At 39.9% G+C, this 26,276-nt stretch overlaps 1 protein-coding gene across 1 annotated transcript in view; it reads left to right on the top strand.

The window, feature by feature from the left end:
* The window catches only part of DRAM1 (DNA damage regulated autophagy modulator 1), a 494,152-nt gene that overhangs the window by 311,889 nt on the left and 155,987 nt on the right, over positions 1 to 26,276 (top strand). Inside the window, exon 3 of the mRNA XM_044087749.1 lies at positions 4,821 to 4,963. Coding sequence (XP_043943684.1) covers positions 4,821 to 4,963 — 143 coding nt within the window. The remainder of the gene's footprint in view (positions 1 to 4,820; positions 4,964 to 26,276) is intronic.

The following is a 26,276-nucleotide window of genomic DNA, read 5'->3' as shown; positions in this document are numbered from 1 at the left end:
GTAAATGAGGTACTATATTACTTGTTTGCATGGTATGATTACAGAGGTGTCATCTTTTGTATGACCTTTTAAGTGTTCCTTCTGCTAGATACCCCCACATAGCATTGCTAAGGGTACACTAGATACCATAAACAGCAACTTTTCCTTCTGAAAGGGTCATCCTTTGTTTATGAGGTACACAAATATTAACATAATGTGTGGATGCCTTACATTTTTAGGGATAACTGTATTATACGTTTCATCTTGTGCTAAAGAATAAAGACACATTTGAGCAGAAAACATGCAATCTGATGTCCATTTTTGTTCAATTCAACATGTGGGTTGTCAAATCTGCTCAGATCCAAACTTGGTACCTTATACCAGAGTAATGAATCCAAGAGCTTGGACTCCTTCCCTCCCCAGAATTCCCTCCTTCTAACCTGTTTGACCAGATGTGTGCTCCAAGACAGTTTAAATAGTGCTTGCTAAAGTGTGTTTTTTTTGCAGTGCACTTTTTTTCTATAGCATAACTTCTTTAGTAATTGCCTTGTAGTGTAGAATGAAATTTATTATTGGAATAATTTTTGTAATAGCATTGCTCTGATGTATGACAAGTCCGTCCGTCCCCCGATCCCCATTCCCTCTGTGTTTTTACTGTCTAAGTCCCTCTCATCTTCAGGACAGTTGCAGCATCAAGTCAAAGACTTACTGCCCCCCTCAGACAGAGTCCACAATGTTCCTGAAGCCAATAATATGTTCCTCTTCTCCATCTACTGATAACAAAAAGGAGAAAGAGAGAGAAGGATTCAAACAGAAACACTGAGACAAACAAGATGAGAAGTGACAATAAGAGAGGAGGGTAGAGCAGTCTAAGAAAGAGTCTTTGGATCCAACTACTGTAATCTGCTACCTAAGTTGTCAAGGCAGTCAGATCTACCTGCAACTTGGAGCTGAACTTCCTCTCTGAAAGCTACTTTTTCTCCGGGGCCAGGTAGTCCCAGGTTACATTCATCTATACTCACTGCAAAAGCTACCACTGAGACCAGCTTCAGTAGCTTCTTCCTCAAGGCCTGATTGATACACCAGAAGTCTTACCAAGATGGATATTGACTGTATGATGAGGAAATTCCTGAGGCGACAGATTCATTCAGGGGTCCTCCAAGTTCCCTCCTCAAGAAGAGGTTTTGGGAATGAGCCATTCTACTCCACCCCATGTACTTTCCGTAAGCTGATGATTATGGGTCTAAACCATACCTCTCAGCTGTTCAGATTTTTTCCTCATATTGTTGGTCTGTTTCTCATAAAACCTGTGGTTTTCTAGCAATTTGCTGGGGTGATATGAGGATCAAAGTCACAATAATGACATACCTTTGAGTTTTAGACTTCATATCCTTCAGAAAAATGCACACTAAGACAGTTTCTGTTATTCTAGTAGCCTTTTAAGTTTTTAAGAGCAACATTTAAAATCTGTTCCTATTTTCATTATGTGAGGCTTTGTCCTGATTTCTTGCACTGAGAGGTTGAGAGGTATGGTCCCAACCCTTCCTCTACACCATCATCAGATCCAGTAGCCCTGGAGGCTTCAACATCTCCCTTACTCTTTCAATGCCAATGTTTTTGGTTCAAGAAGAGTCCCAGAGCCAAAGCATCTGGGTCAGAATCCTAATGGTGGAGTTGACTCTGAAATTGTTGGAGCCCTTTCTCCCCTTTGGTGCTTCAACACTGCACAGCTGGGCTCCAAGGTCCTCCTCAGAACTGATCTCTTTTGGAGTCAAGAAACCTACTGAGTCTGCTGATAGAGGTAGTTTCTCCTTTGCTTCATTAGCTGAGTCACTTTCAAGGTTGAGGAATGGGCCTTGGCTGGGCCAAGCAGACATGTGCATACACAGAGTTGAGATCCATCCTAACTCCCAATGGATCCTGTGCTTCTTTCCTTTCACTGGAGTTGACAGATCCAATTAGCTTCTAGGCAGCTCAGTGTTTGAGCTCCCCATCTGATTCTGATGTGTCACCATCCAAGCCCCTCAGACACATCCCGTGAAAGAAGATATGTAAATAGAAACACTTAGACTCCTCTACCGAGTCAGTCACTGAAGACATGGACTTTGATGGAGAAGAATCCTCATGATCCACCACCCCCAAGGACGTCACCTTTAGGAACATTTTGACATTGATGAAGCAGAGTGGGGAATGGTCAACAGAAGCTGATTCACCTGATGAGTCTGTGTTCCTTGAAGCTTTTGGGTCTGGTCCATTGACGTCCTTGGTGGTTGCACCTCAGGGCACCTTAATAGATCTTGTTGCTCAGAAGTTTTTGAAAGAACCTGATGTGGCAGAGCCCATTCCAAAAAAAAAAAAAAAAAATATAAAAAAAAAAGATTGTTTTAATAAAGAATGTTTTTTATTCAGGCACTCTAAAAGTAAAAAATAAGGAAGAAGAGTAAAAACTTTGCAAAAGAAACACACACAAGCTGATTTCAGAAAAGCATTCAAGGTTGGTTTTGCTAATTCTGGTAATGACGTACCAGAAAAAGTAGTAGGAATCAATAAAACCAGCATGAATGTTTTTTTCTGAAGTCAGTTTGTCTGCATTTATTTTGCAAAGTTTTCACTCTTCATTCATTTTTTTACTTTTTAGAGTGCCTGCATAAAAAGCATTCTTTTTAAAAAAAATCTTTTTTTTTATATTTTTATTTTTTACTTTTTAGTCTGTAAGTAGAATATTGTCTCTCTGTCATTAGCAAGACAGAACCACAGAGGGACAGAGCCACAAAGCCAATTTCAATGAAAACATTCTAAAAAAGAAAAGTACACTGACAAACACTTGATGCTTGATTTGACTGGCAACTGTTATCATGGAAATAGTGCACAATATCAGAACTACAGCTGCTCTGGGTTTAAATTGCTGCTGCTCTGATTAAATGGTGGTATTTCAAAGGTATAACGATTGTTTGATGTCAATCTGTTGACAATTATAATCAAATACAGAAATACCACTGCTTGTGTAATGCAAAAGTAGTACTTCATTAGAACAAATAGTGAGCACTATAGTCATATGCTCATCAGACTGAAGTCAGTAAAGAAATGTAAGATGAAAGCGCTCAGCACTTGTTTTGTTCTAATTTTGCATTACACAAGCTGTTCCCCCCAACATAATTTGTTGAAATTTTAGTTTCTGCTGTTGTAGAACAATTTAGTTGTTAGATGAAAGAATACCTGTCAGCAGTTCAGATTTTTGCAGAATATTCTTGATTTTAACTCATATTTTGCCATTTCATACTGAAATGTTTGATTTTCTGGTAAATCAATGTGAATTATAGTCAATTTATGCCAAACATTAAAGTTTCATACATTGTTTTGTTTAGAAAGTGCAAGTTGAGCTAAAAGTTGATGTTGTATTAATGCTTTAAGTGAAACGGACTATCATCCCCAAATGTGGACCTTCCTCACATGATTATTTTTTGGCTTTGTCCTGAAAATGGCACAATGACACTGAGGCAGTAAATGTAAATAAATAAGTGTGGAGCATTAGTTTCCTCATTTAAATGATGTAGGGAGATGTGAGAGTGTATGTGTGTGTGTATATGTGCGTGCATGTGTGTGTGAGTGTGTGTGTGTGAGTGTGTGTGTGTGTGTGTGTGTGTGTGTGTGTGTGTGTGTGTGTGTGTGTGTGTGTGTGAAGGCTGCAAGTAGAACTGTAGGGATACTACAGAACAATATCACCTGTGTGTGTGTGTGTGTGTGTGTGTGTGTGTGTGTGTGTGTGTGTGTGTGCGTGTGTGCGTGTGTGCGTGTGTGTGTGTGTGTGTATACTGTCTCACTAATGACAGAGGGACAATATTTTACTTAAAAACTGAAATATTTTCCCTTTGTCATTATTTTTAGTCTTTAAATAACATATTGTTCCTCTGTCATTAGCATGACAGTGGAAAAAACACAAGCTTTGAGATCAGACCAGCCCTTTTATCTTTTTCCAAGTCCAAATCTAATCTAGGACAGCATGTATCAAAAGCTGCACTTTCTCACTGGCTGGAAGATTGCATTTCTTTTATTTATAAGACAATAAGGTTGTCTCTACATTCTAAACCCTAGGTTGGCTGTACCACAGCGATGGCCATTTTGACAGCATTTGAAAAAGAGTACCTATTAGTGACATATATATACTGCTGCAACTTGGTTAACAGCTCGTACCTTCATGTCCCATTAAAAATTAGATATGCAATCCACAGCTCATACATCCTTTGACTCATTCTCAGAAATGTCCTTCCATGAATCCACCCAGCCTGGGCCTTTTTTAGGCAACTTGGGAATTTGTCCCACACTTTGAATCTGGCAAAAATAGACAACATCGGATACAAAAGTTATGTACTTACCATAACAATAGATCTGCATTGTTTTGTTTTAATCCAGTTCAACACCCCCCCCTCCTTTCTCCTTCCAAATTGCCATTTTACATCTTTTGGGACTCAATCATACCTTGACAGCACCCTGCCTGTTTACAGTTTCACATCTCATTCCATACTGGACAATGCCATGGATTTTCTCTTTTTTATTCCCCCTTTCAGTTATTGGAGACATTATGGGATAGGTCAGTAAATGCAGTCTGAGGTAAACCAGCTAGGAGGATGGAATTGTGAGAAGAAGAGGAGTCACTGCTCTTGGATTCATTATTCTGGTATAAGGCACCGAGCTTGGATCCAATCCAATTAAACAACCCACATATTGAACAGAAAGAAAACAGGATAATACCGATCTATCATTATGGTAAGTACATATCTTTAATTTCATTCTTTCTGTTTTGAACAATCATGCTCAGCTCACTGTGTGGTCTGTAATTACAGGAGCCGCAACGATGTATACAAAGTACAAATTACTTGAAAAGCAAAATGAGCCTGCACAATTAATATCATCAAAATTCAACATATTTGCGCTGATTGTGGGATTATTTGGCTGTCTAGGAATGGCAATTGTTGCTGCTTTCCAGGTGAGTAATACAGTACAAGGGTATCTCTGGTGTGATGATGGCCTTCATAGTGCTTTCTGAAGAATTGGTAACCATTTTAAAAGTATTAAGTAGAATTAGCACTTACAACCATGCCAAAAAAATTAACTTTAGAGAACAGGGATGTATATTCACATATGATAGAGCCTGTCTAACTTTGCACAATCTAGTTACATACACAATATTATGGCTGCATGATCATAATAGATTATTATGCTTAATCTGGCCATCATCATTTATGAAAAGCTTCCTAACCATAAGTAGTAAATCATAACTTAAGCAGACACTAGATATGCCAAGTTTGCTCCAGATATAAATGATATCATGCAGCATTCACATTCAAACCCTCCTCCAAAACATATAACTGGATCACTACTACAATGAGGGTTTGCAAAATATATGTAATAGCTATGTGATCCAGCAAGATTCTTCTCTAACCTACCATCACTGAACACCCACCAAAGGTTTTAAACATTTCATAATGGAAATGCCCCAACACTACATAATTAATGTGTAAATATTACTCCTCACTGGCATAGCATATGATGGCAATTTATTGTAGCATGCTGGATACTGTCTGCAGTACCATGCAGATGGTTTTCTATCTTTCACTTCTGTTTGACAGTACATCATTATGCTATGAATGTATATAGCATCACCGAGCCAAGTTCTTCCATGTTACAATGTTACAGTGCAGAAGTCATGAGTCTCACCCTTAGAAAACAAATTAGCATTGAGCTCTCCATCTAACACACATTTACACAGAAAAGTGCAGTGAGTGGCTGTTCATGTGATGTGCAACAAGCTTTAGCTAATATAGTATTGCAAAGATATTCAGACTGCAGATGTCATAACTATATTATAGCACAATAGTTACTAATCATATTTCAGATTATTTAGCTGCTTGTCATAAGCAGTGTAAGCTTTTTCTGATATATTGAATAGTCACAGCAGAAACAGATAACGGATTTAGGGTGCAAAGTTAGAAGATGTATAATATAAATATGTCTAGCTGATGGGAGGTATGTTCTCTGTGCTGTGATCATAGTCTGTACATTAAAACAGCACTAAAGAACTGATGTCTGAATTCATGCTTCTGTGTGTAAAAGTATGTTGGGTTAATGTGGCTTGCAATTCTGCTCATTATCCTAACTGATGAATAATTTCTTCTTTGCTAACCACATTATCTGTCTATCTATCTGTCTGTCTCTCTCAAGGTGCATGGCTTATTCTAGTTAAAAGATTTCTATTTCCAAAATTAGAATATAACCTGTACATCCTGCACTGCACCCATGCCCTATAAAACAACTAATACATTTTGCATTTTGCCATGCTAGTTGATGGTCACACCCATCATTGTGAGATAAGAACACATTGGCTACAAGTGTCCTTCAGAGCCTCTGTACTCTTGAACACCCTCCCAGCGAAAATAATTAAACTCCAATACTTCCCCTTTTATGCTCCCACCTTTCAATCAAACCACACAGCCTCCCTGAGAAACTTGAATAATGACAACCTTCTTCTAAACAGACCACATTTTGGCCTAGTAATAGGTGAGATAGCTTTTTCAAAACTGGTCTTGCTTTACAGTTAGTCAGCACTGACAGCCTTCATTTCCAAGTTACAGGATTATCTTGTTTCAAGCAGAACCTGAAAATGGCCCATTAAGATTAGTGCAGTACCCTGGCCGGTTTGCATATGTAAAATAAAATAAAATAAATGTAAGTCTCTCAGGGATACAGGATAAAGTCAACATCACTCCATATTTCAACCATATTCTCTTAACCCATTTGGCCAAGTTGCTGCAGTCACAAAATGTATGAGCTATTATCTATATTGTCACTGTTGCATTTTGTAAGGAATGTAAACCAAAATGACTTTCTATAGCTTACTAAGGAATGCACACATACTTTTCAGTGAAATATCTCATGATTATTGGCAACATTTTTCTTTTTACATGAAATGGTTACATTACTTGTGAAATTCATGTGTCTTCATATTCTTGCTCTAGTGTAATGCTAGACATGCAGATTCTTAATTTAATAAATACTTTTTCACAAAAATATGAGAATGTCTGTCACATTGTAAGCAATGTTACAAATGTCAGTGCTCTATTTATATTTCTATCAGTGTGTTTTGCTTTATCTTGTGGCTTAGACTAGTTTGTTTATGTGGATGGCCAATGTTTAGTAAGTAATAAACTGAGTTTGTCAGAAAGTATGTGTTTTGTTTACGTCTGTGGGATACATTTAAATAACTTGGCGACATGCCACCAGCAGTTAAAATCTGAATGAAATTATTTGGAATATATATTGGAAAGCTAATTATGTACATTTCTACAAAAAAATTAAATTTTTAGTGTTACAAACTCTGTGTGTAAAGTTAGTTGCCAGTCATGTGCAGTACAGTACTTCAGTTTACCCTACTAGAAATAAAAGGAGTAGTGAAACTGTATGTCACAGTTTCATAGGAGATTGCTAGGCTAACAGCTTAAGAGCCCTTACAAGCCTAGCCAGTCTAACCTGATTTTACCCAATATATGGCTCCAAGAGACAAGAGGATGGTATGGATTTGTGCCTATGCACTGGGTATCTTACAAACTGCTGCTGTCCATAAGGGAGATAGGCACTACCCCAGGTGTGAATTTGCAATTCCCTGTCGATTGATCTAAACTACATTTGAAGAAGGCCAGAGAAGGGCTCTGCTTAATGTGTCATTTCATGTATATAACATTATGGGCCTCCACTGCTCGAACTTTAATGAAAATCATGTCAAGATAATTAGAGATCCTGCTTCATATCTACTAATTTACATGGTTACAATTCATTTTACTAAATCATATGGCCACGGATTTTGAACTTGTTATATTTGTAACAAGGCCACTGAGTCAAAATATTTTGTAACATGTGAGATCCAGCATGCAGAGACCTGATTCATTATTCCCCACTGGCTGAGATTCCATGAGCACCCCCCATCTCTATGTTAAGAGTATGAAAGCATCTTTAATATAATTTAGGGAAGGCTTTCCACAAATCCTGAGTATTCCATTCACTCCCACAGAAGTGTCTGTCCTGCGTCTGCAGATATGTACAAAAACAGCTAGTGAGGTGCACATACTGATGAGAGCAGTGAACTCTCCACAACATTCCAGCGGGGACAAGATCCCCCAGTTTACCTCACAACCATTGTGATACTGAGTATCTTCCAATTGCAGTTCACACAACCAAGCCAGCTGTGGTTGATGGTGCTTGTTGATTCGCCAGCTAGATTAATAACATTCAGGGTCCCTTTGGTCTAATCCTAACCCCCCACACATGTATATATGCACATGCGCACACACACACACACACACACACACACACACACACACACACACACACACACACACACACACACACACACACACTAACAATCACCAGACTCCTCATAAGTTTGCACATACCCAGCCCAAAACATTAGTCCCATAAGCCTACCCACACTCAGCCTGACAGTGTCCAGAATCCCCTTCAACCTATGACCCCAGTACCTGGTAGGATCAGAATCCCCTCACTTTACCCCCCTCACCCAGTTCATCGGTAATCAGAGGCTTTGTGCCTCTCTGCAAAAAGTGGGGCATTGATCAAAGTCTTCATTGATGACTCTAGCCCAGCCAGGCTGTAGCTGGAGTCACCTTCAAGCTGTCCCACTCAGCCTGGTAGTTATCCAAGTCCTACTATACCGATCTGCAAGTGATTTGAGTTTCTTCAGTCTACTTCTATACAGTTTGGCAGTAGTTAAGGTAACACATCTTGGCTCCAGTTTACAATAATCAAAGTACCTTGTCTTGCACCAAATCAGCTCCAGCCTGATGCTGCCTGTCCTAGCTTGTCAGGGGGTACTTACCCTGTAAGCTCTTGCCCACCCAGAATGACAGATATTGGTGTTTCCTTAGCCTACTTGTAACTTGTGTGACCAGACTCTACCTCACCACCTGACAGGACATGTCTATGTCTCCCCCCATTTCTTAGCCTACTTGGCATTATTAGTGATTGGGGTTTAACTACCCCACCAAATGTATACTTCCTGGTGTAGATTGTTATCTCTCTTGCAGCTTGTCCATTGTGTCACTTACCTGAATAGAGGTGAATGATCTTTATAAACTGACCCATTCCTCATATTACATATGTGACAGCTCTAGTACATTAACCAAATGAGGAGTGTTGCTTAGTTTAATGAAATGTGTAATGATTTTCTTTTACATGAGTTTCATCTTAGGAAGTTTGCATTCACTTGCTTCATTAGAGTATCCTGTCAACTGTACTCTGTATGCTGCTGCTGTGTTGTATCTCACCACCTTCTTGAAAGCCTATCCCTATATCCTCAAATGAACTTTTTTCTTAAACACCTTTATTAAAATATCACTTGCAACATAAGCACACACTCTGCATTTACACACATTATGCAGTACACATTTCTTTCATTATAGGAACTGTCTTTCAGTCCAGAAGCATTACATAAATCACTCAGTTCTTGCCTTCCCTTAAACCTAACTCCTTCTCCTCCTGAACATTATTCGGCATGTTTTATTCCCACAAATTCCATTAACTTCTATGCAGTTTGCTCCTTCCCTTTCTAAAGAGATTCCTCTTTCAGTTCATTTATCGCTTTTATAATATTCAGTACTCCAAATCCAGTTGGGCTTATATTCTAATTTCCATTATCTACTAATTGCTTTTATGACATCCAGCAGAATTAAACTTAATAAGTCCTTACTATGTCTAGGCAATTCAGATCCTGTGTCCCAGCTCAAAATAATAATTTCCTTAGTTACAGTCATTTGCTTTCCCAATATTTCTTGCAGTGTACTCTAAAGTGTATTTTTTAAATCTCTCAATTCATTATACTCCCAAAAACATGTTCCAGTTACTTCTTTCCTCCCCATCACACCTCCAACATTTTCTGTCCACCTGAGGAAAAATATTTGACATCTGCTTAGGTTAAAAAATACCTATGCCAACACTTCTGAGCAAAAAAATCTATGCCCTCTGGACTATATTGAATGTTTGGGAGCCAGACATATGTCCTCCAATTTTTTCTTTGTAAATTGCTTTTCCAGTCTTTCTTCCCAATTTTTCTAACATCCACTGATTCTTGTAGTTATGATGTGATATTTTATATATCCTACTAATTATTCCCCTTTTAACAGCTGTTTCTATTCTAGATTTGACTAAAAACTCTAGCACTGCATGTCTTTCACTTAGGATACCCATATCACTTTCTGCTTGCCTATACTTTGATAGTAATCCCTGATTGGGAAGGTAAACAATAACCTGCAGTCCAAACTTCTTCTTGGCCTCATCCCACTCTATTATATTTCCCTCTCTAGTTATTTGCTTACAATATATTGGTTCCTTTGCCAGTTTTCTCCAGTAAATTCAGTAAATTTCAACCCCTCTTACCTATTTTCTGTACCCCTACTTGCAGTCTTCCTATTGGCAAAATCTCCTTTCTCTATTCATGTGTTGGCTTAGTTCTTAGAATACTTTCTGCAACATTATAAATATAATATACTGTATGATTGTTGCTATTATTCTCCTTAAGGAGCTGCATCCAAAATCGCACTCTTTCCTTATTTCCTGATCTCCACCCTTCTTCATCATCATCCCTTTCCACTTTGAATGCTAACCTTTTCCATATGAGGCTTAACTGTGTAGTTCTAAAATATCCCTTCAAATTAGATAATCCTAGCCATCTTGTTCTACTGGGATGATTAACTTATCCCACTTGACACTTGCCGTTTTTCCCTCTCAGATAAATTCCTTCTCCTCTTTATTAATTATTGTCTATAACATAGGTTTATAGGTGTGTACTAGGCTAATGGTCCTGGAGCCTTTACAAGCCTAGCCCATAGGATTATCCTGGCATTGTGCCACCTGACCTTAGTTCCCAGTGCCTCTGTCGAGTAGAGCCACTGGAGTGACCCCTGGGGTGAATGTTTTATCTCCCATCCACTCATCAAGATTTCTCTTGAAGACGGCTAGTGAGGTGCTCTGCTTGACATGTATGGGAAGTCTATTCCATAGTATGGGCAGTCTCTGGGTTATGAACCTGTTTCTCCAGTATGTTCTGTTGATTATGGTATTGTGGTAATGAGGTTGAGGTCTCTGGAGCATGTGGTGTGGAGGGATTGGGATTTCTTAAGATGAGTATTTCTAACGGAGCTGGGTCAGACATGGCTTTGTAAGTCAAGCAGAGATTGCCTCTAAGTAGGCAACATGAGATAGAGAATAGTTGGAGTTTTTTTAGTCTGTCCATATAGATCAAGTGTTTAAGGCCTAGGATCCTCTTTGTGAGGTACTTTTGTGGACTCTCCAGTTGTTGCAGGTGTTTAGTGAGGTACATGCCAAATGGGGCATTGTACTCAATGATTGGCCTAATGAGGGAAGAGTAGATAATAGCTCCCAACTTGCAATAGTTTGCGAACTTTGTCAACCAGAGTCTCTTCGTATTGGCCTGGATTTCAGAGAAGTAGATGCCAAACAGGAGAGGACCCAGGACCGAACCCTGTGGGACTCCACTCATGACCGGTCGGCAGTCTGACTTGGAGTCAGCTACTTTCACACTGTGGGTTCTATCTGTGAGCCAGTTTGCAACCCACCTAGTGATATAGGGGTTGATGCCTAGCTTAGTGAGTTTTTCTATGATTCCTGAGTGGGGAGTGGTATCAATGTCCTTGGCCAGATCAAGGTAGGCTGTATGAACCACCTTGCCTTCATCCATATCTCTGGTGACTGACTCAAAGAAGTCGACCAAGTTGAGCAGTCATGATCTACCCTTCACAAAACCAAACTGTGTGGGATCCAGAGTTTGGAGATTCCCAATATTCTTGTTTATTAGGTCCATGATTATCTGTTCCATATCTTTGCATATCAGACTCGTCAGGCTAATGGGATGATAGTTCCCAGTGTCTGTACTCACTCCTCCTCTGTGGAGAAGGATGACTGCAGCAGTACGCCATCCTGTAGGGAGAAAGCCTGAAGTGAGGCTGTGATTGAACAGAGCACACAGGTGAGGTGCCTTATGTTCTTCATGTTTCACTGTTGCAGTCATCACACTTGGGTTATCCTGCCAGGAGTAGCCCTCATTCGGCCCGAATACCAGAGGCTTAGCATTTCTGTGTTGGTTGCTGTCACTCTAGGACTGACGTCAGGTTGTCAGTGGTATAAAGTCAGGCAGCCGACGCCATTACATCAGTCTTTCTTGCCGAGGAGCTCAAAGCAGAAGCAGTTCACATGAGTGCGGGTTGGCTGCTACCTGAGTTTTGTTTCCAAATTGAAGTTGAAGTGTGCTAAAGCTAAGTACCCCATTGGGGATCCTTTTTTCTTGCTGTAACCAATGTCAGAAAAAGTTAATAATTGTCTCACCTGTGGAAAGCAAATACCACACCGAGACTTCCATTCTTACTGCATCACCTGTTTAGGCCCACACCATGACGTACTTCGCTGTCGCTTTTGTGCTTTGTTCACTGCCAGAAATATACGTCGTCAGGCCCTTATTGTAGCTTAATATTTTCATTCTTGGTCCCCGTATTCCGATATGGCTTCGGTAAGCCATTCAACTACCGATCTTCCAAAAAAAACTTAAGGATAAAGACAGAGACAGACCGCACAGATCCAAAACTGCCAACGACACTTCTGTTAAGTGAGTCATAAGTTCTCCGGTGCTCAGTGAGGCGCTTTCGCAGCCCCTGATGCCCGCTTCTGTGGATTCACCAGCTGCTACCAAGACCCATTCAGAGTCCGGTATGCCATGAGACTCTTCTTTGACTAAGGATCCTGTGGATGTCTCTACCTTGGATGGGTTCGGAGCTGCTGAGCAGGCATCGACCTCCGAGGAAGTTCTTTGCACTACTCGACACAAACTGATGACTTCTTTCACATCGTCAGTTCTTTCGAACACTACCAAGTTTCTAAGACCCAGGGTACAAACTACGCCTAAAAAAATGATGACCCAAGCACATGCACCTGCTTCCATGCCTCAATCTCAAATGCTTAAAATGGCGGAAGACCTTATCATGCTTATTAGGGGAAGCCAGCCTACCCCTTCCAAAAGAAAAAGAAACTTGTCCCCAGCAGTTTTATCTGACCAGTAGTCCGATGATTCTGAGGTTTCTGAATCTGAAGACATGCAACCCCTATCTGCTTATGAGGATTCAGATCCAGAGGAATCCATTCCTTCTGCCTCTCCTCCAGAAGATTTTTCATTTTGTGAAACCCTACATACTTTAAGGGAGCATTTCCAATGGGAATGTCAGGGCTATCCTCAGTCCAAAAAGAGACTCAGGGAATTCTTAGATTTACCACTGCACAGATCTTTAGCCATTCCTCTTATCTTGGATGTTGTGGATGATGTCTTTATGGAATCCAGTTTGACTCCTGACATCCTTCCTACTGCTCCCAGGAAACCTGACAGATATTACAGAGTCCCTGACTTTCACAAATTCCTTTTCAAAAATCCTACTGCTGACCCAGAGGTCATCTCCCAAGGACCTAAAGGAATTAAAGCAACCACAGCTAAGAATACCATCCCCTCAGACAGGGATTCCCGGGCTTTAGACATATGGGGTAAAAAAGTATACACCTCTGCAAATCTTGCCATTAGAGCACTAAATTTTCAGTTCCACATGCTGAAATACCAGCAACATACCATGGAACTCCTCAAACAAAAACTATCTACCTTTCCTGCTTGTGCAGAAAGTAAAGAATTACAAGAGCTTATGCATTCTGCAAGCCAAGTTACTAAACACACCTTGCAATGTAACTTTGATGACCAAGAAGCATCTGGCAGGGCAGCAGTCACTGGTTCTGTACTTAGAAGGCATGCTTGGCTTAAGGAACAGACCTTGCCAGACCATGTCAAATCAAAACTATTGGACACACCATTGAACAAAGACAATTTGTTTGGCAGGAAGGCAGAAGAGGTCTTAAAAAAGATGGAAGAAAAAGCTAAATCTATGCAGACAGTTAAAGACTTCTTACAGGTCCAGCCTCTGAGGTTCAGTAGGCATTGCCCCTCCAAGCACTGGTCCTTTCCAGCCCCCTTCAGGCCAGCTCAGCCAAGACCTAGGGCAAGCAGACCCCCCCCCCCAAGACAGTAGTCCCAGGGAATGCAGAGATCTAAACAATGGAGTTCCTCCACTTCAAAAACAGGGAGTGCTAAGCCAACCCCTTATGGAAAGAACTCACAATGACTTTACACCCCCACCCCTTACCTATACCCACCTACTTGTGTCCCTAGGAGGAAAATTCTCATCCCATGCAAACAACTGGGCCTCTATTACCAACAACTGATGGGTCCTCAACATAGTGTCCCAGGGATACAAATTTTATGTCCACACTCTGTCAACCCCAAAAGGGTTCCCAGATCTTCCTCCAAACCAGTGGGCAGAGGCCAAAAAACAAGTCCATTCCCTGCTCTCCATGAGGGCAACACAGCCTGTCCCTGCAGATCAGACAGGCCAAGGTTTATATTCCAGGCTTTTCCTGGTACCCAGAAAAGAAGGCACCTGGCACCCAATCCTCAAGCTGTCAATTCTAAACACCTTCCTGGTGATACCAAAATTCAAAATGCTCACCCTCCAGCAGCTTCTTCCAATGCTTTCCAAGGATACTTGGTTAGATACCCTAGACCTAAAAGAGGCCTACCTAGACATCTCAATCAGGGAATCTTGCAGGAAATATCTACGTTTCAGGGCAGGATCTATGCACTTTCAGTTCTCTGCGCGTCCCTTTGGCTTATCCACTGCTCTCAGAGTTTTCACAAAATGCCTGGCTCCAGCCATTGCTTTTTGCAGACAAAGAAAAATTCAAACTTACCCCTACTTAAACAACTGCCTGATTCAGGCAGACAGTCAGGAAAAGCTGTTACAGCATCTGGCCTTTGTAAAGGACCTACTGACTTCCCTGGGGTATACTATAAACAAAATGAAATCAAAACTATTCCCCACTCAAAAAATTGTATTCCTGGGAGCAAGCCTGGACACAGCATCCCAGATGGCATTCCTTACTCCAGAAAAGCAAGCCTACCTGACAGGCTACTTCTTTCAACTAGCCACCAGAACACAGTTATCCACAAGGAAAATCCTGCAACCTCTAGGGTTCATGGCCTCCTGCATTATATTCATTCCATATGCCAGACTATATATGAGGAAACTACAATGGTAAATGCACATCAAAAAAGTAGAAAGACTAGCATACAGTGGCACCAAAAATACTTTATTAAAAGTATTCTTAAAAAAAACAAACCGGTTTCGGCTGTATAGTTACATAGCCTTCATCAGTGTGAGTAACAGCAAATTAAGACCATGCAATGACCACAAATAAATATTTAAGAAAGGTAAAAATCTTGCTGCATTTTTTAACCATTTCAAACATGGGCAACCTCCTAATGTAAAATCATCCCAAGATACCTTGTTAGGTGACCCCTTATCTGGTTGCCACCCTTGTGGCCATTGCGTTCACTGTCCCAGGATATTAAAAACTAAAAGCTTCAGTAGTCAAAATACCCCTCAAGTCTATGATATTAGATTTTTTGCTAATTGCACTTCTGATTGGGTGATTTACCTAGCTAGTTGCAACTGTTCAGCATTATATATAGGGCAAACTTCCAGACCCCTTAAATTCAGAATATCTGAACACCTTAGCGAGATAAAACACCATAAAGAAACTAATGCCCTTTATAAGCATACACTGATACATAAAAATGCCATTTTTAATTTCACTATCATTGATAAAATCATGAGACCCAGAAATAATAAATTGGATTGGCATGATTTGTTAAACACTATGGAGAAAACATGGGTTGTTAAACTGGGAGGTCTCTTTAAACCAGGGCTTAATGAGCATCCTTGATTGATCACATGTCCTCTGAATTATGTATTTAAAGTATTTCTTAATTCGCTGTTACTCACACTGATGAAGGCTATGTAACTATATAGCCGAAACTAATTTTTTTTTTTTTTAAGAATACTTTTAATAAAGTATTTTTGGTGCCACTGTATGCTGGTCTTTCTACTTTTTTGATGAGCATTTGACTTTATTGAGAACATGCAGCTGCCATACTCGCAGAGCTTTCTGTTGTTTCAGAAACTACAATGGTACCTAAAAAGCCTTTGGTTTCAACAGACCTGGAAACTATCATACCTATGATACCCTGTCTAAGAAAATATCTTCTTTGGTGGGCAGCACCATGCAACCACAACAAGGGTCTTCCCTTCTCACAACCCCACTCCACCCAGACCCTCACCACAGATGCATCAGATTATGCCTGGGGTGCACACCTGGATAGCAGGTGCATTCAGGGCCACTGGAGCCCAAATCAAATACATCTGCACATCAACCAAAAAGAGATGCTAGCTGTTCAGCATGCTCTGACAGCTTTCAGACCTCTACTCTCACCGGGGCCTCTAGTGATCAAAACAGACAACACCACAGTGATGTGTTATATCAATAAGCAGGGAGGAACTCACTCTTATCCTCTCTGCAGACTCGCCATGACCTTTTGGCACATGGCTTCAGCCATGCAAATTCACCTGCTAGCACAATTCCTGCCAGGTTCCCTAAACTCTCTGGCAGACAACTTAAGCAGAAACCTGCTAGACCCACATGAGTGACAGCTAGACCACAGAACCTTCAACCTTGTAACCCAGAAATGAGGCACCCCGAAGGAGGACCTCTTTGCCTCCCACAACAATCACCATCTCAGCAAATTCTGCACCAGAGAACCTCACAGCAAGGCCTGGAAAGTGGATGCTTTATCTTTCCAATGGGTAAACCTCTTGATCTATGTATTTCTCCCTCTACCACTAATTTCAAGGGTACTGCTCAAAATAAGGGAGGAAAAACCAAGGGCAATCTTGATTGCCCTAGACTGGCCATGCCAATACTGGTACCCACTGCTGTGCAGCCTGTCACCCCTGCCACCATGGCACCTACCTCAGATCCCAACACTCCTGACCCAGAAGAATGGAGAATTCATGCATCCACAATTGTTGACCCTGAACCTGGCAGCCTGGCTTATTCCCTGACCTCTCCTCCAGCTTCCAGCCTAAGCAAACAAGTCCTGGATGTTATGCATGAGGCCAGACCCCCCAGCATTAGAAAATCCTATGCTGACAAGTGGAAAAGCTTTTGCACCTGGATCCAGGCTAAAGGAGCTGAAACAGCACAGCCCTCCCTACCTCTCATCCTGGATTACTTAGCAGACCTACTACACAGGGGCCTATCCTTCTCTTCTATTAAAATTCATGCCTCTGCCATCTCTGCTCATTACAGCACAGAGCCACATCTCTTCTCACACCTGCTCACCAAACAGTTCATAAGGGGGACTAACAATTTAAGGCCACCCAGAAGAGCTCCTACCCCAGCATGGGACCTTAACTTTGTGCTGGAAAAACTCACCTACCCCTGTTTGAGCCTGCAGCTTCAGAAGAGTTAAAATTCCTCTCTTGGAAAACAGCCTTGCTTCTGGCCATCACTTCAACTAGAAGAGTTTCAGAGCTAGAAGCACTCATGGCAGTAGAGCCCTTCATAATTTTCCATGCTGTCAGTCTCCCTCAGGACTAACCCCGCTTTCATGCCTAAAGTGGTGTCCAGTGTGGCTCTCGACCAATCAATTCATTTTCCCACCTTTTTCTCTAACCCACAAAACAATGGAGAAAGAATTCTGCATTCTCTAGATGTGCACAGATAGCTCAGATTCTACCTGGATAGGACTAAATCTTTTAGGAAAACTGATCAATTGCTAGTCAGTTTTGCAGCAGGGGCAGAGGGCAAGGCCGTATCCAAACAAACAATCCCCAAATGGATAGCACACTGCATCCATTTCTGCTTTAAACACCATGGGAAGCCACCCCCTAAGGGGGTCAGGACACATTCCACCAGGGCGACCTCCACCTCTGCAGCTTTTCTCAGAGGTTTCCCCACCAGGGACATACTGGAGGCTGCAACATGGACTTCTGTTCATATCTTCACCAAGCATTACCACCTGCCTATCTTCTCCAAATCCAGGGCAGGCCTTGCAACCGCAGTCTTGCAGGGCATCCTAGCCAGCCCCCAGTCTTCTTGACTGCCTCCACCCTTTTCTTCAGCTTTGGGAATCAACCCAAGTGTGATGACTGCAACAGGGAAACACGAAGAACATAGTACAGTTGTGTACACTTACCATAAATTTAGATGTTTGAGTATTCACTCTTGCAGTCCTGGTTTCCCACCCTCCATCTCCCTTGTCTCTCATTCTATCTCTGTCTCTCTCTCTCTCTCTCTTCCTCACTCCTTACAGGGAATTTTTGGTATTTACTTTATACTGGAGGTGTTCTTCCACCATAACCTAGCTCCCTATTTGGGGGGCTCCTGACAGTTAGGGCAAGAAAAACTGATGTAATAGCATTGGCTGCCCATTTGTATACCACTGACGACCTGATGTCAGTCCTGGAGTGACAGCAACTGATGCAGAAATACTAAATCTCTGGTATTTGGACCGACTGAGGGCTACCCCTGACAAGATAACCCAAGTGTGATGACTGCAACAGTGAATACACTCAAACATCTTCATCTATGGTAAGTGTACACAACTGTACTTTAACTCTGTAGTTCATGTAGAACACAGCCAGGGATATTGTCAGGTCCCATAAAAGCTGTATTCTTGGCCTTGGAGAGTACTGTTTTAACCTGTGCAGCAGTAATACTGGGTGCCTGGCAATCTGCTGGTATTGTGATTGGTCCTTTGGGGGGGGAGAGGAGAAAAGTTGGCACTGAATCTGTCGGCCAGTATATTGGCAATATCTGTTGGCTCGGTATAGAAGGTACCATTGTGCAGTAGCTCAGAGCAAATCTGGGTATTACTGTGGAGATTCTTTACATAACTATAGAAGGCCTTGTGGTTGTCTTTACTGTCTGCTGCAATTCTGTTTTCATAGCTAGCTTTAGAGGATTTGATGAGGGATCTCAACTTTTTGTTGAGGCTGATAAGGGAGTTTTTCCAGTCTTGGGACTTCACCTTATTCCGCATCAGTTTCCTCCTTCTGTTGTAGAGTTTGTTTATGGCAGGAGACTACCAGATTGGCTTCCTTTTTTTGGAGGAGAGCATCTTGGTTCTGTTGTGTATGGCGAGATCCATGCATTTGTGTATGTGTTCGTACAGTGCACTGTGTATGATGATAAAAAATATTTCTGACCTGTGTATGAAACTAAAGGGATTAAAAACATTTTAATTGCTTGTATCTTACTGTCCATATCCATAAACAAGAACTTCCAGTTTTACAGTAATGATATAATCTTTTGTTTACTCTGTTCCCACATACCCTTAGCTGCCATAGCAGAAGCCTTTTTAATCCATATTCCTAAACAGTTCATCTTATCATGCCCCTATAAATATGGGTACTACTGAACCAACAAATAGACCAAATAGACCAGCAAAGCAGCACAGAGTTCAATAAATTTATTAAATACTTGTGTCTATAACAGACTAGTTTCGGCAAACAGCCTTCTTCAGTGTAACACAATGTAGTCAAGTTCCATTTTAATCATCTTTTAAGTACTTATCCAGAGCCAATCAAAATCATTTGCTCATGAATATTAATAAAATTTGAAACATCTTCATTTTTTCATACAAAATGCAATGGGTACTGTATATGCTAACAAAGTCATTCCTGAATGTAAGGCTAAACACCCCAAAGAGGTGCATACATAGAATTGAGGAGTTGTTATAATATTATGGTATATCCATCCTCATACTCATGTTAATAAAAAACTGTGTTTGGATAGCCATTAGCACTTGCTACTAAGCCAATCTTCATCAAAAGCACCAAATGTATAATAGATCAAGTGCTCAAATTAAATGGACTAACAAAATTGAGGAAAAATAGAGCATATATATAGGAAATCGCAATGAAAATACATATATGAGTATATATGGGTGTACAAAATAACTAAAATAAAAAATAAAAAATAAAAAATGAAAATTAAAAAATAGAAATCAACAACATCCACAATGTAAGGCTTATACCAAAGATTAAGCCCAAAATATGTGTCGTTAACCTCCAAGACTGATAATGTAATAGTAAATGCAACTATGTATTAATATCTTGTCTAAGATAATAGTGAAATCAGTCCTGAAAATTAGGGTGAACATCCCAAAAAATGTGTACATAAGATAGGACCACTTATTTAAATGATATGGCCTATCCATCCAGTCATATACTCATATTATATCAGTCTATATATGTATAGCCATAATCCTTAGCTTTTCAACAATTATTCATTTGAAGCACCAAAATGTTGGATATGGTAAGAGGCCTAAACAAGCAATATCAGAACAATGGGGAAATCAAAGGCGTATGTATACAGGGAATGAAGTGAGTATACACCTATAACTAAATATGGGTATGCCATTATACTTACTAAATGATCCATGCTGTAAATCTTCAATTAAGTATTGGAAAATAGAAATCAAAAAACACATTCTTAACCACCAAGATCTAAAAAAGTATGTTAATATGTGCAACTGATTGAGATACTGAATAAAAAACTGTGTTAAACTTATATGACCACAATGGTTCAAATTGGTCATTGTATTACACATGCACATAGTCCATATACTATGTATGATTAAAGTAGGGCCCATGATCAGTACCAGCCAAGATGCTAAGTGATCATTATCCCTACATAAAGGATAACCTAAAGAAATGTAGTCCACTTTTGGTGTCAGATATATCCACATTAATGTTGTGAAATAACCAACTTCTCCTATAAATGGTCATTCAATCCAGGATGAAATAAACCCCCCAATGTAGTAATCCAATATTTCTCTTTTTGGTCCAGTAACCCATGCCAGCCCTGTTTGTTGGTTCTATCTCCAGAAATGCGGTCAATAACCATAAAGGTAAACCTAGCCTGAGGATGTTTTAATGTGTGTTGATATAAAGCACTAGTCTCCTTATGGTTTTTCATATCGCTACGGTGTTCATTCATCCTGAATCTCAAAGCCCTCGAGGTTTGTCCAACATAAACATTGCTTGTTTGTCCAACATTGCTGGTTTAGGCCTCTTACCCTAAGTACTCGATATCCAACATTTTTGGTGCTTCAAATGAATAATTGTTGAAAAGCTAAGGATTATGGCTATACATATATAGACTGATATAATATGAGTATATGACTGGATGGATAGGCCATATCATTTAAATAAGTGGTCCTATCTTATGTACACATTTTTTGGGATGTTCACCCTAATTTTCAGGACTGATTTCACTATTATCTTAGACAAGATATTAATACATAGTTGCATTTACTATTACATTATCAGTCTTGGAGGTTAACGACACATATTTTGGGCTTAATCTTTGGTATAAGCCTTACATTGTGGATGTTGTTGATTTCTATTTTTTAATTTTCATTTTTTATTTTTTATTTTTTATTTCAGTTATTTTGTACACCCATATATACTCATATATGTATATTCATTTATATATGCTCTATTTTTCCTCAATTTTGTTAGTCCATTTAATTTGAGCACTTGATCTATTATACATTGCATTTTGTATGAAAATGAAGATGTTTCAAATTTTATTAATATTCATGAGCAAATGATTTTGATTGGCTCAAAGATGATTAAAATGGAACTTGACTACATTGTGTTACACTGAAGAAGGCTGTTTGCCGAAACTAGTCTGTTATAGACACAAGTATTTAATAAATTTATTGAACTCTGTGCTGCTTTGCTGGTCTATTTGGTCTATTTGGTGCTTTTTACATGGTTTGGACCGTGCAAACCCTCGTGCATAGGACTTGGTATGTGCTACTACTGAACCAAGTCATGGGTGGGTACATCATTTACATCTAATAGCCTTTGTTTTATCTTCATTAATTCTATAACCTTATAAGAGCTGAAACTGTCTCAAAATGTTTTACAACATCAAAATGTATTTTTCTGGATGTATCAAGACAACATATCATCTGCAAGTAAAGCAAACCTTTCTTGTTTACCATACAAGTTATATCTTTGAATTTCTGAGTCCCTTACTTTCTTTGCCAGTGGCTCTAAATATAAAGCAAATAACAAAGGGTAAGAAAGACCCCCCCCCCACCTGGCTTCTATGTTCAAACACAACTTATCAGGGAGGAACCCTCCCACTTTAATTTTTGTCAATGATCCTTCACCTATCTTCCTATTTTAACTTATTATTGCATCAGGGAATGCAGATGCCTCCATTGCCCTACTCATAAAATAGCAGCTTACTCTGCCGAATGCTTTCTCAGCATCAAGTCCTACCAACAACAGCAGTGTTTTATTTTTTTTTTTATATTCTGTTTCCCTCTGGATCATCATTGTTCTATTACATTTGTCAAATGTTTGTCTCCCCTCCACAGTACCACATTGATCCATATATATTAATTTTGACAATACCTTTGCTGTTCTTTTAGCTATTATAGACATAAACGCTCTATAATCGTAGTTTAGAACTGAAATGGGTTTATATTAGGTCTAGTGGGACTTTACTCTCTTTGGGTAATAGAGAAACCTCATATTTAGTTTGTAAATTATGTTACACTTGTATTTGATCTTTGTGCAACCATAACAATCACTGCACTGAAAATATCATAGTGCATTATTTGTAAATATTGCAAATGAACAAATTGTGCTTTTCTTGTACTGTACTGCATTTGGCTTAGATCCTGGCTGAAAGAAGTTGCCTAACTTGTCCACCTGGTTAACACTAATACTTCTCAAGCTACAATGAAACTAGACACAAAGACCCTTGAAAAGTAGGTACTTCCAACCAAAAATCTGGACATCTTATTAGCATTGTTTGAATATTGAATGGCATATAACTCTTCCCACTTCCAATAGGAGTGTGGGACACAACTCAGAAATGTGTTTAAAAAAACGGAGAGACAAAAATGATGGAAAAAATATAACCACTTTATCATAGTGTAAAATATGTAGACATTAATGAACTGGATTTCAAAATTCTACTACACAAGGTCATTTATTTTTGCTTCTGAAAATGTGAGATGTAGTTATTCATGCAACTAGTCTGTAGATTGTGTACTTTAGTTTTCTGTGTACTAGACAACTTCAACAATCACATATGATGAGGTAGATTCAGAAAACTGTGTGAAAGGGTAAAACAAGCCTGAAAACTGGGACATACTTCCAAAAATAGGAACATCATGCACAGAGGTAAACTGGGCCTGAAATAGGTAAATTTCTCCAAAATAAGGACAATTGAGGGGTCTGTTACATAAAATAGATTAAAGCTAGAGCTTAGTTAAAGTTCTGTCAAAGTCTTCAAGTCCATTAAAGAACAGAATCAGTGATTGAGGTAATTGTGAGTATTTACCTCGCAGTCTGCATAGTATAACAGTTTTTATGACTCTATTAATGCTTTAAATTAAAATCAGTTGAGTTCTGAAACCGTTAGTTAGTAATAATGAAGCTGCTTATGAACCTTACTTCAAGTGCATGAGACTGCTTTAAGATACACATACAAATAATGACATACAAAACCATATAAACAATTCCAAGCTACCATATATACAAATGCAACAGCACTACATTGTTATTAGAAATGGGTCACCTGATTCATGAATTTGGGGACAGTCTCTGAGAAGGGAGCTGCACATTGTGTCTTATATGTGGTTCAAAAGAAAAGAGGAATAAAAGAAGCTCATGCCACATTCTGCTGTGTAAGGACCTGTCCTACTAATTATGAATCCATGGCATCCCAGCCCAGCCCTCTCACTGCATGATGAAGTACTAAGTTTTAACCAAGCTAATATATTCCTGGAAGCATGGCAGGTATGATACTATGAAATAAACTGGGATACCACATACTTGTGGGGACCATGTAGGCAGATAGTGCACAGAAATAGCATAACTGACTGCTATGCCAAAAAGAAAAGTGTGTAGTTTGTAATGGAAAATGGAAGATGTGTGAATTGTAGGTAAGCAATTCACACTATTGCATTATGTGGTACATTTTTTGGTTTTAGGTTACTATTTTATGGTTACTCATAGGATTATACTGGTAGGGTTAGAGTTTTCTAGTTAGAGAGAGATTTTTTAGGGTTACGTTTAGGGATAGAGTTTAACAGAGAAGGAGGGAGATTTAAGATCAGGGTTAAGTTTAGAGTTCTAGGGTTAGGGAGGGGAGTAAGAGTTAAGATTAGGGTTGGAATTTTAGGGCTGGGGAGGGGGCTTTGTGATTAGGGTTTAGGTTAAGGAAGGGTTTTAGGATTATGGTCAGGGTCAGAGTTATAGGTTTAGGAAGGGGGAGTTTACGATAGAGTTAGAGTCAGAATTTTAGGGATGGGGATGTAGGATGAGGGAGAATATCAGACATTTAGGATTGATTATGGGGTTTTAAGTTTAAGGAGTAGGTTTAGGGTTAGGGACAAAGTTTTAGGTTTAGGGAGATAGTTAGGATTAGAGTTAAGGATGGAGTTTTAGGGTTAGGGAATGGGTTTAGGTTTATAGAGGGAGATGTAGGGTTAGGCTTAAGTATGTTTAAATGGTGTAGGTTACTTACAGGAAGTGGGCATAACTCACTTTCATATTATAGGAGTTAAGATATACAAGACAGTTACAGCTGCATACTATTTATTTAAATGTGTTACCTGGGGTTGAACACTGGTCCATTTGTACATTTATAGGCTATAAGCAACCAGTGCCCACTTGAGTACCGCAACTTAGCATGTGGCATTATGCATGCTTCAGGACCAGTAGTACTGTGTTGCCATAGTTCTTGTGCCATGGGCTGCTGTAGCCCACAGCCATGACCAGCCCAGATGAGAGTCATAGACATTTCAGGCTCACTGGCCACATCTGTGGAGTAAAGGACATTTACAAATATTTAAGGTAAGGGGCATGTCATGAATGGTTGTCATGCAGCATGGGTGTCAACTGCTTTGCAGCGTGATATGCGGCTGTGTTAAATCATGCATTTTGGCAGTATCAGAAGGGTACATATAGGACATGTTGGTGTTGCTGCAAAGCAGTATTTTACCGTGCAATAGGTTCATAGGTTGGTACTGGGCTATCTGTCTGAAGGCATATATTAGCCCAGCCATGTTGTGCGGTATTCACCGCCCCTTTAGTAGTTCCCTAGACCCTTGTACTAGCAGCTAGTACCCTTGGCCCCTAGCTAGTAGTGCTGTTGGTGTGATCCCCGGTGTGAACTTTCTGTTACCCATCCCCTCATCAAGGTTCCTCTTGAAGAGTGATAGTGAGGGGCTCTGTCTTATGTAGATCGGGACCCTGTTCCATAGTAAGAGAAGTCTCTGTGAAGGGAATCTATCCCTCCAGCATGTTCTATTCATTGTTGTGTTGAGGTTTATATCCCTAGAGCGTGTAGCTCGAGTAGATTTGGTTTTGCTAAGATGGAGCATGTTCAACAATTCTGGGTTGGACATGGCTCTGTACGTTAGACAGAGATCGCCTCTGAGAAAGCGGTATGCAACAGAGAATAGTCTTAGCTTTTTCAATCATGCTGCATAGGGCAACTGTTTGAGGCCAGTAATCCTCTTGGTTAGATACCTTTGTGCTCTCCAGCTGCTGGAGATGTCTAGCCAGGTACATTCCAATTGGTGCATTGTACTCAATAATGGGTCTGATGAGGGAAGAGTAGAGAGGCATCATTACATCCTTAGATCTTGATGCGAACCCTTTCATGATCAGATGGGTCACATAGAAGGATTTTCTAACCACTTTGGCAACATGGTTATCAAAGGAAAGCTGACTATCTACTTGGGTCCCTAGATGCCTTATTTCTTCTTCAGATTTCAGGGGATTACCTCCTATGTTGTAGTTTGTGGGTACTCTGTTTTTTCCAAAGGGTATTACTATGCATTTTTTTGCATCATATTGCTGTCCAAGACATGTTGGCAACATTCACTAGTTATTATGCAATAGTCCACAGTTGTACCACCATAAATTTATGGCTCTCCTACACAGTATGATCTGCAAGTCCTATGTTTGTGAAATGTGGACAATGGGTACATTACTTATTTGCATACCTACTGTGTACCTAAACTCCCTAGGTATGCAGTTGTTTAACTCACTGCTCTATGGTGGAGGTTGACATTTATGGATTGTATGGCGGGGACCGGTATGTGTTGATTACTTTGTACCAGCACTGCACAACTACAGATGTTGTTTGTAAATACATACCATAGTCTTCAACCCATTTACAGCTGAACCTTTTTTGTGATATATCCATAGATTCCTACATATTTCGAGGCAGTGGAGTCTTATAACAAT

The sequence above is a fragment of the Protopterus annectens genome, chromosome 11.part0 (genome assembly GCF_019279795.1).
Source record: "Protopterus annectens isolate FY-2018-M chromosome 11.part0, PAN1.0, whole genome shotgun sequence".
In the NCBI taxonomy this organism is placed as follows: domain Eukaryota; kingdom Metazoa; phylum Chordata; order Ceratodontiformes; family Protopteridae; genus Protopterus; species Protopterus annectens.
The sequence above is the reverse complement of the archived record's forward strand: the minus strand, read 5'-3'. Positions and strand labels throughout refer to the sequence as shown.